Here is a 20,471-nt window from a genome sequence, read left to right as displayed (position 1 = left end):
TAGCATCATGCTGAGCTAGAGGGAGAGTTTTGTTTCAAAGATCAAAATTAATTGGAGAACAATTTTTGCTGAAAAAGAAATCTCTCATATATTAAGCAAATCTTAATGTATGAGCAAATTATAGTAGAATACCTTAAAGATTATCATTCTACACATTATATCTAATAATGCGGTACTGTGCATTTAGAAGTTGAGATTAGACTGATTATGTGTTGATCTGCAGGCTTAATACAAAAATTGTTTTATTTTGCTATTTGAAATCGGCTTATCTTATCAAGATTTGCTGATTTCTCCCAAATGCAGAAAGTCAAATTAATATGAGTATCCCAGTTCATATTTCCTAGATGCCGTTTAAACTGTTGATTAAGTCAGAGGTGTGGTTGTGGTTTTGCACAGTTCACATTTCTCTTAAAAGCTGTTTAGTAAAATGGATTGTTTTTCTCAAATATTTTTGAGGGAAGCAGATGTGGCTCAAGTGATAAGGACTCCGCCTACCATATGGGAGGACCCAGGTTCAATCCCTGGGGCCTCCTGGTGAAAAAGAAGAAGAGAAAGCGTGTCTACGCAGTGAGCCAGTGCCCACATGGCGAGCCCAGTGCTCATGTGGCAAGTCAAGTGCCCACACAGCGGGCCAAGAGCCCATGTGGGTGCCTGCACAGCAAGCTGAGTGCCCATATGGTGAGCTGAGTGCCTGTGTGGTGAGCAGAGTGTCCACGTGAATGCCCACATGTGGGCCAGTACCCGTGTGGCAAGCCAAGTGCCTGTGCAAATAAGTCATGCAGCAAGATGATGCAACAAAAGAGACAAAGGGGAGAGTCAGGGTGAAGCACAGGAGAGACCAGGAGCTGAGGTGGCACATCTGACAAGGGACCTGCTTATCAGAGCAGGATCAAACCCCAGTGATCCTAGAAGAGAAAGATGAGAAGGGAAGACAAAAAGAGAAATAGATACAGAAGAAGATCATACAGCGAGTGGCCATAGACAGCAAAAACCAGCAGGGCTGGGGAGGGGAGAAAAAAAAATTTTTTTGAATTGAGAGTTGTGTTTCTGATTTGGCATCCAATAAATCAGAGATCCTACCGGCAGTATGCCATAAAAACAAATCTACATAACCTTGAGTGTGCATATAATTTAATACTTTTCTAAGTCCTAGAAATTTGGAGATTATAAGTTTTGACTTAAAAGCCAAAAAATGGGCCTTAGAGATCATCTGTTTCAGCTGTTTCAACTGTCTTTGGGGAGCTCAAGGCCCTCCATCCTCACTGTAATCCAGGCAGCACTGTTTTTAATTGTTCTATACATTTGGACTTCCACCAAATGTTTTGTTTAAGGAAAAGAGGTTCTTCTTTAAAAAAAAATAAGGTGCACGTGGGAGGAAGGAATTGCATGATCTTGACCAACCTCATTTTGCACATAAAGAACCTGAGCCTCAGCATTTAGACTTTATTCTGTGTACTGTACACTTCTTTGTTCTGTAAGTCACACCAATATTTAGATGCATCTGGTAGTAGTATGGAGACGACCAGGAGTTCATGTTCCAGTTGTTCTTTTTTTTTTTTTTCTTTTAAAGATTTATTTATTTTATTTAATTTCCCCCCCTCCCCTGGTTGTCTGTTCTTGGTGTCTGTTTGCTGCGTCTTGTTTCTTTGTCCGCTTCTGTTGTCGTCAGCGGCACCCGCTTCTGTTGTCGTCAGCAGCACGGGAAGTGTGGGCGGCGCCATTCCTCGGCAGGCTGCTCTTTCTTTTCACGCTGGGCGGCTTTCCTCACGGGCGCACTCCTTGCGCGTGGGGCTCCCCCACGTGGGGGACACCCTTGCGTGGCACGGCACTCCTTGCGCGCATCAGCACTGCGCATGGCCAGCTCCACACGGGTCAAGGAGGCCCGGGGTTTGAACCGCGGACCTCCCATATGGTAGACGGACGCCCTAACCACTGGGCCAAAGTCCGTTTCCCCTCCAGTTGTTCTTAATGCATGTTCTTATGCATATCGTTAGAGGTCTCTGAGTCTCAGTATACTCATCAGAAAAGAATGGGAATTATGTTATCCTTAGGATTAACAATTAGAACTTTAAGTGTATCTAGAAAGATGGTCTGGGTTTACCCTTGGCTCTTTTAAAAAGAGCATTTCGAATTATTCCATTTATTATTTTAATGGAATTTTATATCATCTAAACATTTGAAGGACAGGCCCAACCCTGTCCTTCAAAAACTACTACAAAATAAAATAAACATCTTTATTATTAAAGGGACAGCACAAAAATCATATTTCCTTTACTTTGGCAGTGCTGAGGATCTTTGTGGATTGATAGATCAGCCTCAGGGCATTTTCTCCACCTTCTCGCCCTGCTCAGGTTATTACATAAGACACCAAGAAACATGGGTCAGACACTGTAGAGTGTGGGAGCAAGGGCCTTTGGAAATGAAATATAAGTGCAAATAAAAGCATTGAAAGCACTAAATCATACAAAGTGGGATCTGAACTTGGTAGTCCTTTTGACCTTGGAGATGTGGTCTGGCAGAGTACCTGAGAGATTGTGAGAATTCTTTCTTCCTGGGGTATTTCTACAGGGATCACCTTACTGATCAGTTTGTGTTAGTGACCCATGGTCCTCAGGGAATACAGGCTCTCACTTGAGTGACAGAGCAAGTAGAGGTAACTGTGCTAAAGACCAGAGAAACCATTCAGTCACATCCTAAGAAGATTTTATTCCAGAATTTTTCTTAGAGATTTAAAACAAGTATAGAGAAATAATAGTTGAGCCTTTAAATGTAAGATTTTTCTTTAGTGTCTTCACCACATATCAAATTGCTGGGGGTTATTTATTGTTTGTTATTGGGAAATAGCTTTGGTATAAGTTGATCCCAAATTACTTATATGGATCTCGGACCTTGGGATATTACAGATACTTAGTGTTGCATTATATCTTGTTACTCTACTAAATATGTGTAAATTACGTTTTTAAGTGAATGAAGATATAATGTTCTTAAATAAACTTTGGGTTTTCCTCAGGTCTTAAAGAGAGTGCAGAAGAGATGGTCAAAAACAAATTGGAAGGAAAGGATAAACTGACCCCTTGGGAACAATTCTTAGAGAAGAAGAAGGAGAAAAAAAGACTGAAAAAGAAACAGAAGGTATTAACGATAATTATGACCAAATATTTATTGAACACGAACCACATATCAGAAGGTGCCAAGTGCTCTGCTTCCATGACCTCGTGATGTAGCCACTCACTAGAGTAGGCCTTGTTAGCATCCCAGTTTTAAGAGGGGACTGAGAAACCAATAGGTTAACTATTTTCTGCCCAGAGTCACTTTAACTACTGTAACGTACTCTGTATTTTTAGTCATGTGCCATGGTATTGAATATTTTAATATAGCTATAGTTTAGATCTGTAAACCAGTTTTAAAAAATGTGAGCAAATATATAAGTGTTCTGTAATATCTTTGTTAATAACATGTTACTAAATCCATTATAATAGTTTGGAAGAAAATTTCTGAGAAGCCCTTGTCCTTAAAAGGATATTAATGTCAAAACAGCTATTGTTTAGGACTAGGTCCAGATTTATATTTAACACTATCCATTCTGAACTTTTTTGTTCTAATGATTTTGAAAAGTTTTAGATTCCTGAGGATAAAATTTTAATTAGCCAGATTGTCGTTCATATCTATTTATTTTATAGGCTTGAATTTTGAATTTGAGTATACTGATTTAGTAGACAGTTGGTTCAAATTCGATTAAAGAAAATTTAATCAACAGCTTTGCTTTAAAATAGCCGAGCAGGTTTGGGAAATGGGTTATATATACAACAAGATAATTGTTGAAATTGGGTGGTGGAAATGGGGGGTTCATTATATTAACTTTGCTACTTTTGTTTATGTTCAATTTTATCATTAAAAATCCTTTTTTAATTAACCAGTAAGTAAATTGTTTTAAATGATAATTTAGAAGATAACCCACAAAGCTTATTGGTAGTTATTGCTACTTCTCTATTATGAGTGAGCTAAGGCTACCTCTCTTCACCGATAACCAATCTAGAAGTAATTTCCTGCTTAGAATGTCTGTAATACTATGTCTCATCAGGCACTTTTGTCTGTAATCATTATTAATTATGTAGGTATCTGTATACATTAATTTCCTATAATAGGTATTTGTTGAGCAAATGAAAGAATGACTTAAATGGTAATTATTTGATAAACTGGTCTGTTGGATAAATAGTATTAGATTGAACTGTGCAATTTTGAAAGAATGCTTATGATTTTTTTCACATACTTATACTATAGTCCTGGTAATAATGAAACTGTATGTCTTTTTTCATATTCATCTGTAAGGCTCTTGCTGAAGCATCTAGTGAAGATGAACTTCCCTCTGATGTTGATTTGAATGACCCCTACTTTGCAGAAGAAGTAAAAAATTTAGGTAAGCCATGTTTTTAGTCTAAAGTTGGAATCTAAAGGGAAGAGCTGACATGGGTAGAAACATCAGCTTATCATTCTTTAACAATATCTACAACTTGTATTATCTCCTTAGTTGCCTATAATTGTTGATCAGATATCTCCCAGGCATACAGGAGTAAGTACTTTCTAGGAGGCTCCTGGTAGCATGGTTAATTTTATTAGTTTTTAGGAGGTTACTTTTCAGGAAATACATTATAGACAATCAGGTTGACACTATAAAAGGATAAGAGTTCATTGAAAGAAAAATAATTATTGTCATCTATGCCTTTTAAATAAAACATCTGCTCTAGGTCTTTCTTTGCAAAGACTATGAAGAATAGAAAGTGTTTATTTATATGCTTGTGTGGGCCTGTATAACATTTATGTTTTAAAACTTATATGTGGTATTGTAGTATAAAAGCGTTTTCTGCTCAAAACCACAAAAACATCTATCATTTTATTCCTTTTGAATTTGTTCTGCTTCATTATAGCTAAAAGCCAAGTCTTCTCTTACTTCCCCTTTTCTCCGAATCCCTAGACTTTCTGGTATCTGATTTTCTATATCCAGGAAGTCTTGTTTCCATTGTGTATATACTACTTACCACCCTATCCTTTCCTCAATACTTTCATTCTTCCCTTTTCTGGTATGGGTAAGTTTGTAGGGTAAGGTCCAGGAATAGTTGGACAAGTCAGTGCAGAAATCACTGTGAGCATTTTTTACTTTTCTCATGCATTTTGCCTTTTCCTGATCATTACACTGTACACATGAATGCTAAAAGGCTTGTCCTGGAGCAACTCCAAGCTGGCATTGTGAAGAGAAATATTTTATGAAATTTCCTTGCATCTCATCCCTTATGCCTAGTGGGCCAGAATAGTTCTCAACAGGAAACTTAAAATTGCTCAGAATTATTTCTTGGGTCTTACAACCTTTAAGCACGGACATTTTATTGAAGAAAAAGAGATCAAGATGAATAAAGTCCATTATAGTATGTCATATTCTTGAGAATTGGAAATGGAAATGGAAACTTAGCATATTCTGCTTTTTATTATAAAATACCTGAGTGGTATTTCCAGAAGATGCTGGGGTTTAGCCTTATCTTCTGATTTCAGGAAGGTAACCACATTTATATGAGGCATTAATTTCCTTGCTGTCATTCCACAGTGCTCCATTTGGCATGTGGGATCTGGTCAGATTGCAGAACTCATGACAGAATTAGAAGAGTAAGCTAGATGAGATGGTGTAGGTACATTTAAATGTTGTATAAGCTTGTGTAATGTTAATATCAGAAATTTCAAAAGAAAGGGTATAAATAAGATTCGCTGGCTTTCAATATATGTTGGATTTTAGAATGCTTCCTAGAAGTTATTGCTTATATCTGGACTTAAACTTTTTTTTAGAAAGGAAAAAAATTTTTACATAAAAAAATTAGGACTAAAATCTGGTTGTGGCAAAAGTAGAAATAAGTCATTAGATGGGTCAGGATTATATATGTATTTGTGTTTGCTTCTTATCCCTATTAATTTATATTATTGAGTTTTTAAATGCATAGAATAAATTTGGAAAATCCCTATGTTGTCCAAGAAACTAAAAGGGTATGCTCTGATTCCAGAAATTTTGAGAATATAATGACTTGGCTCTCCAGTGGTTGGAGAGTATATAGTTCAAGTCCCAAGTCCCATGGTTTAACAAGACAGAGACATTGTAAACCAGATGGACATGGACCTTTGCCATAGGCAGTCCCATAGAGCTAAACTTACACACCTTTCAAAACATGGGGAAATTGAGCTCATTTGATTGACGCCAGACCCACTGTTTGGCTCAGGTGAGGAGTCAGTGTGAGTGCAAGAGATCTTTCATAAGTTTTCCTTCTATTTTTCTTTTCCTAAACTGCAAAATTTTATATATATATTTTTCCCCCCCAAACTAAAAACTTGATATCAAATGAGAGTTTTGAAAATTATATAATATGCTTCTAGATTATGAGTTACAATGTTATTTTTTTTCTTTTAGAAAATTATTGGGGAAATTTTCTTATTGCTGTTGTGTAAACTCTGCTTAATAAAATTTTGCTTTTTAATAAGTAAGAGTGAAAGTATGCCACTTGAAAACATGCTCCATTAAAATGCATCCTTTGTTAGATATTTGATAAACCATGACAATCCAATAATTGTGGTACACATATTTGTTTCATTCAACCAATTTGTTGAATGCTTACAATGTACTGTTTGTATGGGTTTTACAGTTTACAAATGCTTTTATATGCATTCTGCCTTCTGATCCATATTTCAGCCCACTTTATAGGTGAGTTAACTGAAGTTCAAAAAACATAGGTAATTTATGCTGTGTATATATAGCACTAGAATAAAAATTCTTAACAAACCATAGGATTGTACAATAGAGTGAACCCTAATGTGTACTTGGACAGTGGCTGATAGTATAATTATAATAATACTGTTTCATCAGTTGTATCAAAGGTAGCACACTAATGCAAAATATTAGTAGTGAGGGAAACGGACTTGGCCCAGTGGTTAGGCCAAACCCTGGGCCTCCTCGACCCGTGTGGAGCTGGCCCATGCGCAGTGCTGATGCGCGCAAGGGGTGCCCTACCACTCAGGGGTGTCCCCCGCGTAGGGGAGCCCCACACGCAAGGAGTGCACCCATAAGGAGAGCCGCCCAGCGCGAAAGAAAGCACAGCCTGCCCAGGAATGGCGCTGCCCACACTTCCCGTGCCGCTGACAACTGAAGCGGACAAAGAAACAAGACGCAGCAAATAGACACAGAGAACAGACAACCGGGGGAGGGGGGAAATTAAATAAATAAATAAATAAAAATCTTTAAAAAATATATATATATATTAGTAGTGAAAACTGTGTGAGAGTAGATGATATGGAAACTGTACGTTCTTGAATTTTCTGTAAATCAACAACTACTTTATTAATAGGGAAAATACATGTGGGGGCATATGTTAACTATATTTTCTGCATGAGTTTTCTGTAAACCTATCAACTAGTCTAATAAAAAAATTAAATTATTAAAAAAGAAAAGATGAATTCCCCAAGGGCCCAGTTGGTAGGTGGTAGAACCTGAATCCTAGTGTTCTTCCCTTCCCTTTTGGTAACTCTCCAAACCCGTCATAAAGACTGAGGCCTGAGCAAAGACCCACATGTGTAAGAGCTGGCCATGAGGAGTTGCTGGACTTCTAAGCAAAGCCAGAATGCCCAAGACGCAGAGGGAGACGAACAGACCTCCTGTGATTACGGGCGAGTAGCCGTGGAGGCAGGAAGCCCCTGTAAAAAGAGTGAGTCTTTAGGGTCTCACCACCAGTGTCCGGTCAAGTTCCACTGGCGATGCTCTCAACTTGGTCCTCATGTGGAGCGCTCAGGCCTTTCCAGAAGCTTTTTCATGGGAACAAGTCTCTGCTATCACAAGTAATGGAAAAGGGAATTTCCTTTTACACATATTCCCATTGCAGATCAATTTTTTGCAGCACATCTTTTTCCATAAATGTATTCTCATTACCTTATTTTGCTTAAAGGAATAGTAGCCTTAATAAGGACTGTTTAGATTGATTTTAACTATAAAACTATAACATTGGATAGAAGTTTCTGTTAGTATTTACTTATTAGAATCAAACTGTATATACTTTTTGCAGCAGTCCCTGGAAATTTGAATTCCTATGTGCCAAAGTATTCACTGAAAACTAAAGAAAACATTTCAGAGCAGAAAATTCCATTACCCCAGTTTTCTACATTTAACTTAATTCTGAAAACTTTCCAAAGAGAAAAAAAAGTCTTTAAAAAAATAGTACATTTACATGTGCCCTCTTAATATGATCTTGTTAACAGTGCAAAAAGGATCTCTACTCATGATTTATCTTTTGAATGAACAGTTCAGTCTAGCACATAGTAAATTCTTAGTGAGCAAAGAAATTTTCAACACACTAAAATTGGATATCATTTTTAACCCTGGCCATCTTGGAGATTCTTTTTTTCCTCACTTACTGAAGGTTTCTTTTCAAGTTTATTTTTATGACTTTTCACCAGGTTGTTATAAAACCCAGAACAGTTCATTGTGGGCTTTTTGAAATTATTTCCCATAGCTGTATGTGAAGATCTTTACCTCTTTTATGTATCTATCACCTGTGGCCTGATTTTTATCCCTGCCATAGAACAGTCTTCTGCAATTGTCACTTGTCCATTCACTAAAAGAAGCTTTTGCCTTGAGAGCCTAAGAGCAGAGGTAAACTTACTGGGAGGAGTCAGGCCCTAAGACAGTGGCACCTTATTGATACTTAAAAGTGTAAATTCATGCACATATATTGAGAGAGAAAAGGTTATAGTCTTTTGTTTTCCCCTAGAAAACATTTGAGATACAGCCAATAAAGATTTTCATTTTAGGAGGAAGGGCTGCGCATAATAAATATTCTTCTTGAAAGTGCAAAATAAGTGACATGTAGCACTGAAGGGTGAGTCTGACCAGCACTTTTATGCTGCTCAATTGTCTCCCCTAGGGACTGACACAGAGCAAGTCTCTGTCAGGCCAGTAGGAGCTTACTAGACCCTATTGCAACTTCAACTGCAGTTTTTTAAATTAACCACCATTGTATGTTCTGTGACTGTTTGTTATTTGGCAACAGAATTCTTTTTAAATGAGAAAGCTGTTACGAGGGAGGATGACATTTCCCAGAGGAGGAGTGGAGTGGAGTAGGTCGAGAGCCTGAGCCAGAGTCCTTGGGTGTGAATTGTGGTTCCTTCACTTATTAACCTGAAACAAATTACTTTGCCTCTCTGCCTTTAGTTTCCTCATCCATAAAACTAGGACATTGTTGTTTTCTCTGCAGTGGAAGGACAGACACAAATTGTCCAAAGCAGACAATGTCCAGCACTTCATAAAAGATGGACATTGTGCAATAACATTCTAAAATAACTGAACATGGCATTGTAGATTCTGAACCTTCCTGCTTTTTGAAGTTAGTCTTTCATATTTCAGCACTGTGACACCAGGTCCTTTTAAACCCCTCCATTCCAATAGAGCCCCCACACACACACACACACACAACAGAACAAAGAAAAAATAAGACATTTCACAGACAAACCAGTAGTACGTCTTTTTTTTTTTTTTAAGATTTATTTCTCTCCCCTTCCCTGCGCGCCTGCCCCCCTCCCCCCCCCCCGGTTGTCTGCTCTCTGTGTCCATTTGCTCTGTGTTCTTCTGTGTCCGCTTGTATTCTTGTCAACAGCACCGGGAATCTCTCTCTCTTTGTTGCGTCATCTTGCTGCGTCAGCTCTCCATGAGTGTGGCCCCACCCTGAGCAGGCTGCACTTTTTTCGTGTTGGACGGCTCTCCTTACGGGGCGTACTCCTTGCGCATGGGGCTCCCCTGCATGGGGGACACCCCTGCATGGCACAGCACTCCTTGCACACATCAGCACTACACTTGGGCCAGCCCCACATGGGTCAAGGAGGCCCGGGGTTTGAACCCTGGACCTCCCATGTGGCAGGTGGATGCTCTGTTGAGCCAAATGTGCTTCCCAGTAGTACATCTTTTATATGTGTTGTCATAATAAAAAAAAGTCATAATAAAACATAACAAGCATTATCTAGCACCCAGGGGCAGGCATTACTTAAGGACTTCACCTGTACTAATTCACTTAATCATCAGAGTAATCCCAGGAGGTAGGTGCTGTTATCATTGTTCCCACTTTACAGATAAGGACATGGGCTCAAACGGCCACAGCTAGAAGGCAGTAGGCCAGGATTTAAATAAATCCAGCTGACTGCTCCAGAGTCCAGTGCTCTTAATTGCCATACTTCACTACCTCTCATTCAGGGATGAGAACATCTGATCTAACATCTTATCTTCTCCAGAAGTTTCTGAGTCAGAAGTGCAAGCCAGGGTTGATAATTGCAATAATTTTTTGCAGCAATTTAGCCACCTCTGTTTTCTTCCCAAATGAGCTGATGCTTAGTTGATATTTAAATAGTTTATTTGCAATGCCGAGGGAAGGTTTTCTAGAAGTTCTTGAATATGTGTTTTTATAGTGTTATTCTCTGGACATAAAGATCGCAGGTAGGCATTTGGAGTTTAGCTCAGGAGTCGAGGGAAGTAGCTAGGACTAGGGATGAAAATAAAACATCAACTACAAAAAGGTATTTAAAGCCATGAGACTGGGTGAAAGAAACTTGAGATTTAACTTAGAGCAGAGTTTTGAGCCCTGAGGGCCCTCCCTCCCCTCAATATTTAGAGGTCAGGAAAATAGGGAAGACAGCTCAAGAGAGGATGGCCAGGAAGGAAGAAAAAGGAGAGAGCTGTGACCCAGAGATCAGATGAAGAAAACGTTTCAAGAAAAGTTGTTCAGCAGGTGATCAGATGCTGCTGGTTTGGTAAGATGACAGCCGTTAACAGGTGGGTTGGCGGCTTTGACCAAGAACCTTTCAGAGAAAAGGTCCAGCCAAAAAACTAATTGGAGTGAGTTTAGGGGGAGAAGGAGAAAAGAGTAGTTGCAAGAATATATAACTTTTCGGAGGAGTTTTGCTCAAAGGAAGATAGGGCCTCTTAAGAGTTTTTCAGTTGGTTGTTTTTAAGTTGGGACATACTGTGATGCTTGTATGCTGATGTGACTGATGGAGGAGAGAGGGGGAAATGAGTGATCAGGGAAGAAAGGGAATCAGTGCGGAAGTGAGGTCCATGAGGTGTTGAGAGAAGATCCGTTCTACAGTTAAGGGCATCGACTCAGACAGTAGCACGGACAGTTCACCCCTGCCAGTAATAATAGCCCATGCTTTTTTATACAGCGTGTTCTGTGTGCCAGGCACTATTCTAAGCACTGCGCATATATTCTTAATTAATTAATGCTCACAACAGCCCTGTATGGTAGTTATCTCCATGTTACAGAGAAGTTAAATTGGCCTCCAGTTAAAGCCGAGGAGCTAGTAAATGTCGATGCTGGCATTCAAACCCAGGTAGTCTAGCTCCAGAACATTACCCTGCACTGTAGAGGATGAGCTTTGTTGTGGGAGCCTTTGAAAGTCCTTTTTTTTTTTTTTTTTTTTTTTTTGCATGAAGTCCAGATTGATTGAACTACTGACGCTAAGTTATACAAAATTGCACAATTTTAATTAAGGCTTTTAGTTTACATTTGGCCTCCTCAAAGTGGTTGTAACTTGAGGTTGGTCAGTTTAAATACTGTGGCTCCCTGTTGTAAAGGCACCCAATCTTTACACCCAAACGTTTGCATGCAGAGGAACCCAGGCATTGTTAAATAACACCGCAGTAGTTAACATCCACATCCACCACTGAACATCTCAACCAAAATGTTACATGTGTGCAACAATCACTAACAGGCAAAAGTACTAACCCTATATATTTGGCATTGCAAATACACTTATGCACGAGCAGGCAAGGGGTTACAGTGAGAATCTATATCTACAGAAGCTTGAAAACGATTTACAAAGATTATTAAATGATTAAAAAATTGTTTGAAAATATACACTTTGTTGTTGTAGACCCCCACTGTACATGCAACTATAAACATTGTTCTCTATGTAAACAAAAAAGGAAACATATAATAGATTTGAAAAGTCTGGACAGTTCTTTTCCAACAGATATTAAAGGCAGTGTCTTTATGATATTTTATTGAAAGGACTATCATTTTAAACACAAGATCACCGTCTCCACAGGTTTTTCAAACTTTTAAAAGTCTATACAGCTGCATTAATCAAAAGCACTTATTTTGTACAATACAATGATGATGAACTTGAATTTCCTTTTTTAAAAAATTACAATAAGCTACAAGTGTCAAAGAAGCGAAGTTATCCGTAGTCTATATAGGAGCTCTTTGGGCTTTGTTTTATTAAGCTAAAACAGTGGTGCTTTTAGTATTTACATTTCTGTACTCTCCAATATAAAGTTTAGTGGGTGCATTAAAGTGTACAGTACGCCATTTTCATACATGTGCAACATTGGTGGATGAACAAGGTCTCCTAAGCAGTAATACTGGACGTAGCCTCTGGTTTTACCAGTTGCATACTCTAGGACTATTATATAAGTAAAGATCTCTTCTGTGGTCCAGGAAAGTGATTAGAGTGTGCTAACTAATGGAGAAGCTTTCACCCACCTCTTAAAGGGGACCACTGCAGGAAGGTCCAGTTAAGATGTTGGTAGGTGTAACAGGGTTGGAGTGCTGGCACTGCCGAACTGGGCAACAGTTCCTCAAACCTGGCTCAGAGCTATAATGCATTTAGCATTATAAATCACTGATATGATGTCTCTGTGCAGGCCTTCCCAGGCACTGGAATTTTTCCTTTAATTTCCCGTATTAGGTCATAAAAGATCTCACTAACATTTATTTTTTATTTTGCAGAAGATTCTAAGAATGCACAGTTGTTCCATTGTCTTGCTAGATTTTGACCTTGCTCCTTTCCTACAACTCTTTCATCCTCCCAAGTCATATTTATTACCAGCCAGAACCACTGGAACATCATCAGTGTCTTTTTATTTGAATAATTGATTCCCTCAGATCTTGTAAATCATTAAATGTGGACTGTGCTGTGATGGAATAAACTAATGCAAGACCTTGTCCATTTTCCATGTACAAATCCCTCGTTGCTGTAAACTGTTCCCTTCCTGGCAGGGTCCAAGATTTCAGGCATACACAGTTGTGCATCTACTTCAGCTTGCTTTCTGTAAGAGTCTTCTGTCATAGGATCAGATTGTGCAACAAAAATCCCTTGAAGCAACTGTCCAGTCAGAGCAGACTTTCCAGCACCTGAGTCGAGAAGGACTAACTTGTACTCATGCGTAGCGCGGGGTTTTCAAAATCTAGTCCCTCTCGTGCTGTCGCTCGGTCTCCACAGTCAGCGTCTCCCCGCACCTTGTGCTCCCTCTGGGTCCCTGCTCCCAGCGCCACGGCTCCCTGAAAGTGCACTTTTGATTACTCTTTTCTTAGCATAATAGGTAGCAAGGTCATCTGAGCTTGAGGGATAGTTTGGGGGTATTTGAGTTTGGGGAAAGAGGAGAAACTGCCACATTTCCCCCCTCTCTGACCTCATCTTCCACCACGTGGCTCTTTTTCCACAGACCCTCCCAGCCTTCCTGCTGCAGCCTGGCACACTCCTCCAATGTTCTCTCCCACTCCCTTCATCCAGTTCCTGAAGAGACTGCCCCTAGCCCTCTCCAAATTAGTCTCCCCTGTCAGTGCCCTGTCAGTGTCAAACCTTTTAGCTACTTTACTTTTCTGAATTGGTCATATCTTCCGACAAGAGAGTTAAGTTTCATGAGAGAAGAGGTTCGCCTACCTTGTTCTCTGCCTGTATCATCAGCACCTGGAGCTGTGCTTGAAACGTAATCAGAGCTCAGGTAATATTTTTGACATGGGTGAAGTAATTTTCTTCTGTGTTTATTGTCCAGTTGTGAATTTTCTGTTCAGGAACATTCTCTATTTTTAATGTTAATATATTTAATGATTTTTATGAGATCTTTGTATATGAAAGATACTGTCATAAGAGTAGCAAGCATTTTCTACTAATTAATATGAAAATTCATAAACATTCAGAAAAGTTGAAAGCACAGTACAGTGAACATCAGCTTTGTTCAACAGTTATTAACATTTTGCCAGTTTTGCTTTATTTAGTCTATAATAATAGACATATATTAAATATATATTTTTGCTGAACTATTTGAAATTTAAGTGCAGACATTCGTGGCAGAGTGCCCCTAAATATGTTAACATACATCTCCTAAGAATAAGGACGTTCTTCTGCATAACCAGTATACCGTTATCACCCTAAGAAAACACTATTCTCTAATAGCATCTAAAAGTCAAGTTTCCCCAATTACTCCAATGCCTTTGGTAGCTGTTTTTTTGTTGTTCCTCCAAAAGTCTGATTCATTCAAGGTTCACACAATACATATATTTGTTATGTTTCTTTAGTTCATTTTAGTCTGTAAGACCCCATACACACTTCTCTCCCCATAACACTGGCTTTCACAAAAGCCTCGGCAGGTGTTCTTTTGGAATGCCCCATATTCTAGATTTATCTATTAGTTTCTTGTGCCATGAACTGGAAGTTAGCTTACTGTCTCAATTAGATTCATGTTGAACGTTTTTGGCAAGAGTACTTCATGGGCTGTGCTGTATATTTCAGATTGCCTCACATCTAGGGGCATAGACTGTCATGTTGTCCTTTAAGGCTCTGCTAGACAGTCAAACTCAGAGGCTGGAGAAGGTCGCACTTGCCACTCGCAGCCACTGAGGCCGGGAAACAGCAGCGCCACGCCCAGTGTTTCTTTGTGGTGGGAGCCCTGGCGGCAGTGCCCGCGGGGGTACACCCCGGGTGCAGAGGAGACAGACACTGGGTGGGTGAGGGGCTTCCCTGACCTCGATGTCCCGTGTCCCAGCGAGGAACCAGAATCTTGTGTTATCAGTCCTTGGTAGAGCTTCCAGGTCCCTGCACGGGACATGCCACCAGTTATAAGAGTGACCAGAGTTATAAGAGAAGCTCAGAGACCTCAATATGTGCCTTTTTTCCTGGTCACAGAGCTAGAAAGTTACCCAAAATCAAATGTGTCCTTGGAGAAGGAGAGCAGGTTCAGTTATTTTCACTTTGTAGGACATTTCAGTAATTTACTTTTTTCTTGAATGGATGTTGAATTTTATCAAATGCTTATTCTTCATCTACTAAAATGATTTTACAGTTTTTCTTTTTTAGTGTATTGATGAGGTAAATTATACATTACCTTCAGAAGACTTCCCCTTTATAAAAGACTCAGTCTTCCCATCCAGCAGCATTGTATTATTCCATTCATGCCCATTGTCTTCTCTTAATAATATATTTTTTCTTCCTTTAGGTTCTGTACATTTATTAAGATTGTTCCTAGGTATCTTGTGTTTTTGTTATTACTCATGTAATCATATTCTTGCCAATAGTCTTGTAGTTTGTAACCCTCTTATGTTGGTGTGTCGTGCCAGGTATAAAGAAAAAATCAATGAAATCTACAAAAGATAACACATCTCCAGAGGAAGACGCTGAAATAGAAAGACAAAAGGTAAAATGTGATCAGTGTTATACGCTTAATGTATGATTGATAAGTACAATTTAAATTAAGTTTTCCACATGATTTTCCAGGGTACCTCATAAGAAAAGACTGATTTTAGTTTAGCGATGACATTTATAAATAAATTATAAAGCACATAATTAATTACTTAACAACAAAGTTGTAAAATACGACCTTTTTACCAGATATCATTTCTCCAACTAGTAAAGGTAAAATTGAACTCAAGTCTAGAGCATATATATCATATTATTTAAAATCTAATTTCTTTTTATTATTGCAAACAGCATAAATATGTACACAGTTAAAGACTTTCCTGGAAATGCAGTGAACCTTGCGCTTCAGGAACTCCAGAGGTCCATGGCACAGAGCACTGTCTGTCATTGCTGAGGCAAGGCTTGGAGTCACCAGTGCTCCAAGTCTGATACTCGCCTCACTCTCTGGGAGTAAGCCTGGCTGGCCACCTAACATGTATATTTTAATGCATTTTTTCTGTTTTCCCATCATTGCATATACAGTAATGCTTATAAAGTTATTTCAAAAGCAACAAAGTCTTTCTTTGTGAAATGTCTCTAAAAAGAATGCCCACTACAAGTGCCAGCTGGAAGTGAAAGGAAATTAAAGTTGTCTAAAGTGGTAATTTAGCAAGATTCATGGGAGCATGGTTTAAAGTTTTTTCCAGTATACACGGTCTTTTAACTGATTCTCAAATGTTTCACATGTAATCCCACTGTCACTAGAAGATACCTACTTAATAGAAGCAGTCATTCTTTTAGATTTTGGAAGCAAATATTAGGATCTTGCCTTGATAGAAATGTGTCAATATTGAAAGAGTAAAGGCAAAAGAAAAAATAAACATTGCTTGTGTGAAACTACGTTTAGGGAAAGAATAATTTCTATTACAGAATACTACATGTTTGCTAGATTTAGTGTCATTGCTTAAAAAGGCTAAAGTGAAAATGAGAAATTATTATTTGGGAGATTTGGGAACTCTTTTACCTGCAGCCTACTAACCTTTAAACTCAGTGAAATGTGTTCTTTTTAATAAGCTTTCATCCCTCTTGTGCTCTTGGTGTTGATGTTGCTTCCTAAAGGCTCTCCCATATCACTAAATGAAGGTCTCTGGTATTTCTCTGTGAGTTTCTGTAATCCACAATCATCTTACCCTGGAGCGCGGAGTTCTCCTTTTCTCGAGGGTATATCTGTGTCCCATACCACTTGCTGGGAAAAATAAACCCTTTTGCACCTCTTTATTTCCACAGGCTGAAATGGCTTTGCTTATGATGGAGGAGGAGGAGGACAGCAAGAAACACTTCAACTACAACAAGATTGTGGAGCACCAGAATCTGAGCAAAAAGAAGAAAAAACTGCTCATGAAAAAGAAGGAATTAATAGAAGATGACTTTGAGGTAACGCCTAGGGACACAAGTCACTAGCCACTTAAAGCCGGGGTATATTTAAAAGTAGCACCTGAGACAAAAATCAAGTTCAGTCCAAGTTACCCTTGAAAATGTCTTAGGGGAAGGGTCCATGTTGGAGCGAGAGCTGCCAGCTTTTCTTCAAGCATGGCCAGTTCATCCCCAAAGTGGATCAAAATGTCTCTTTGGTTGAGCACCAGGTAAAGCAGTCAGCTTATATTGCCATGCTGTGCCAAAAATACACAGCTTTTAATGTTAGACTCCTAGTCCCTGTAATGCTCACGCTGGGAGAGGTGTGCCGAACTAAGTCCAGGGAATAACAGGTACATGTCATGTCAGATCACACTCTCACTGTAAAATGGCCAGCACGGTGTAGGCCTTGCTTCCACAATTGCAGCAGTTGGAGGGGAGCACACAGAAAACTTCCCAGGAGCGTGTAGAGGAATTGGAGGCCAAACTCTACAGCTCCTGTTTGAGTACTGCTGTTCCACTGAGCTTTTTGGTGAATTGGTTTTCTTATGAAAGATTAAAAGTAATAATCCTGCCTAAAAACTGTTTTCATTAGTTTGGTGTTAGTATCCCATCCTGTCGTCCTCACTATAACTAAGTAAAGCTGCTGACTCATCTCCAGGTGGCTCTTGTTTCCCACAGGTTGTACTAGGGAGCACTGAGCCCTGCTTCCTTTCTTGCTGGGCCCCCCATCCCTGGCAACACTTGGAAGCCTGACCAGAGTTCAGGGCACCCTCTAAAATATGGAACCACCATGTTTTTGTAGAAAGCTAGACGATAAATTTGGGGCTTGTACCTGGCCAGACCTTGGTCTTGGTGGCACCATGTTTCCCAGAATGGTCTTTAAGTCTTTGATCTGTGATTCACCTTAATAGCGACTCATTTTTTATAACAATATTAAAATTTCTTAAAACACACTCAGAATGCAATGACTGGGGAGCAGGTGTAGCTCAGTAGTTGAGTGCCTGCTTCCCATGTACGAGGCCCTGGGTTCACTCCCCCGTACCTTGTTTTTTAAAAAAGGAATGCAGTAACTACCACTGCTTTATGCTTTGCATAACACTCCAGCTGGAGCTACCCAGCTTGGCCCATTTATGCCGGCCAGAAACTTTCCATGCTCTGAGCACAGGGACGCCCTGCTTTGGGGACCACCACTTCCTCCAGCCAGTCAATCTAACTGGCCAGTGTAGCTATAGTTCCTATTTGAGTAGATTGTCCTTACTTTATTGTGTGCCCTGCACATTTTGGTCTTAGGGCAGGCCTTAGAACTCCGTTGCAGATCTTTGGAAGAGCAGTTTCTAATGAATCAATACAAAATGCCCGTATTTGTATTTTATATAATTAAAAGCTTGCCAACATTACAAATTTGGGCCCATTTCTGGGCCTCTCAGTTTACTATTTAATTTTTTTTTCCTCTGCAGGTAAATGTTAAAGATGCACGGTTTCAGGCAATGTATACTTCCCACTTGTTCAACTTGGATCCCTCAGATCCCAATTTTAAGAAAACAAAAGCTATGGAAAAAATCCTTGAGGAAAAAGCTCGGCAAAGAGAACAAAAGGAACAAGAACTTACTCAGGCAATAAAGAAGAGAGAGAGTGAGATTCAAAAAGAATCCCAAAAGAAGCCCATTGATCCTGCCTTGTCAATGTTGATCAAATCTATAAAAAACAAAACAGAGCAGTTTCAAGCAAGAAAAAAACAAAAAGTCAAATAACCGGATGTTAAGTATTTTCTGTTTTCTCTCCTAAAATATACAGAAATAGTAAAAGAATATTTATTAGGAACAAAATTACCTTTGAAGAATATAAATAAAATCTTCCTCTGACCATTCTAAAATGTCTAAACATAAATAATTGTTGGACTTAATTGTGGACCTAATGTACTGTGCATTATTATTATGAATCATCATCATCAGAATTCACTCAAGAGTAACTGGAATTAAAGAATTTATTTTAAAAATTTATTTTATTAAATTCAGTTCATACTAATAGAAATTTGTCCTTTTCAAGACTGTTTGCAATTCTAAGTAAAAAATAGAACTTTGTGCAGTCTAGAGTCTGTGTTAAGGGTTAGGGAGAATTTGAAAATATGTATTTGCAATACTTTAATTTCTCTGGAAGCAGGAGGCAGAGTTAGATATCTATTAAAATTATTTATTTTTCTTGCCATAAAGGATGGAAGCTGAGAATTCTCCTTTGTAGTTTGGTCACGTTTATTATAAAAATTAATTTGTAAATAAAAGCACAAAATATTTTTATTGTTTTATATAGCACTGATGTATTTCATTTTCTGTACCTCAGATAAATTGCTCTCTGGAAAAATGCCTGAAAAAATGGCTTTAACTCTTTAAGAGGACAGCCATAAAGAGACAGTTCCAGGTTTGCATTGTTCATAATTATATTTGAAATGTGTGTGAACTCTCCAGTGATTTTTCTATTCATAGTAATAGAAATTCTTCTGTTTGCCCTTCAGATTTTTGGAATGCTTGAAAGGGTGTGTATAACTTAATTCTTTTTTAAATTAAAATATAACACACCTTCAAGGCCTTAACACTCTTGGTCTCATCTGGTTTAGGTTTTATAAACTATTGACTGACCTCTTAGGGAAGAGAATTTCATAAATAAATGAAAATAAAACCCGGAATGGTCACTTGGAGAAAATTATAAATGTGGTAGCTTATGAAAGGCAGTAGGAGTTTTGCCAGGTTTGTAGTTAATAGTATATTTGATATTTTTGGAATAAAAATTCAAGCCTGCCAACATAGAATATTATTTTGAAGAATAAAACGATACAAAATTCAGAGTGCTATCAAAATACAAAGAGTATATATACTTTCATAAGAAGGAAAAAAGACAACAGTTAAATTGCTCCTAATAGTGAATAAAATGCAGACTATCTAAATTGTGTTTTTTAATTATAAAGCACTGATATTGTTAGATTATTCTGCTAAATAAAGCATCTATCTATTAAACTTCCCAGTATTTAACTACTTATCACTGAAAAGTTCATAAATCTTAATATTTCTATGAATATAGTCTATAACTATTCCTCTAGGGGTTCATAACATTTCATTCAGTGTAAGAATAGTGTTGGGATTACTTGGAGTCCGAGTTTAAGGTTCCAGTGAAATTGACTGCTTTGTTTTTAAGACCTTTGTTTTAAAGTCACTGAATTTAATTGTAAATGTCATTTTACTAGATTGGCACATGATTATTACAACAAATAAGTGGAACACAGAAATTATGCCCAGCCCTGGGTTCTTTGCTCAGAGTTTATATATTTTAGTAGGGAAAAAAATTAAAACAGCATTATCAGGTCCTGCCTTGTGTCTTGCTTAAAAGTAAGAAAATCGGGATAAAATGTGGCCACTGTCACAATTCGGCGATGTGAGAGTAGTTTTGGTGGTTCTAAAGGTCACAGTTTATTTGGACATTTTTTTTCTTTTTCTTTTTTTTTTTTTTTGGTAGGACAATGGGAATAAAAGAGGTCGACACTGTAGCAACTAGAAAGGGGCGTAGATGACTCAGTATCAGTGACGCTCTCCTCTCTCAGACCA

The 20,471-nt window shown here is 38.5% G+C and overlaps 1 protein-coding gene and 1 pseudogene across 4 annotated transcripts in view; one reads left to right on the top strand and one right to left on the bottom strand.

Annotated features, from left to right (window-relative positions):
• The window catches only part of ESF1 (ESF1 nucleolar pre-rRNA processing protein homolog), a 64,377-nt gene extending 44,144 nt beyond the window's left edge, over window positions 1-20,233 (top strand). For all 4 annotated transcript variants that reach the window (XM_004475277.5, XM_012518303.4, XM_012518305.4 and 1 more), the window contains 5 exons: window positions 3,011-3,132; window positions 4,330-4,417; window positions 15,405-15,481; window positions 16,750-16,896; window positions 18,336-20,233. In XM_004475277.5, coding sequence (XP_004475334.2) covers window positions 3,011-3,132; window positions 4,330-4,417; window positions 15,405-15,481; window positions 16,750-16,896; window positions 18,336-18,629 — 728 coding nt within the window. In that variant the 3' untranslated portion in view covers window positions 18,630-20,233. The remainder of the gene's footprint in view (window positions 1-3,010; window positions 3,133-4,329; window positions 4,418-15,404; window positions 15,482-16,749; window positions 16,897-18,335) is intronic.
• On the bottom strand, window positions 12,602-14,602 carry LOC139437543 (ras-related protein Rap-1b-like; annotated as a pseudogene).
• Window positions 20,234-20,471: the final 238 nt, after the last annotated feature.

Source organism: Dasypus novemcinctus, chromosome 24 (genome assembly GCF_030445035.2).
Source record: "Dasypus novemcinctus isolate mDasNov1 chromosome 24, mDasNov1.1.hap2, whole genome shotgun sequence".
NCBI classification, from domain to species: domain Eukaryota; kingdom Metazoa; phylum Chordata; class Mammalia; order Cingulata; family Dasypodidae; genus Dasypus; species Dasypus novemcinctus.
Note: the sequence above shows the minus strand (reverse complement) of the source record. Positions and strands in the feature narration are given on the sequence as shown.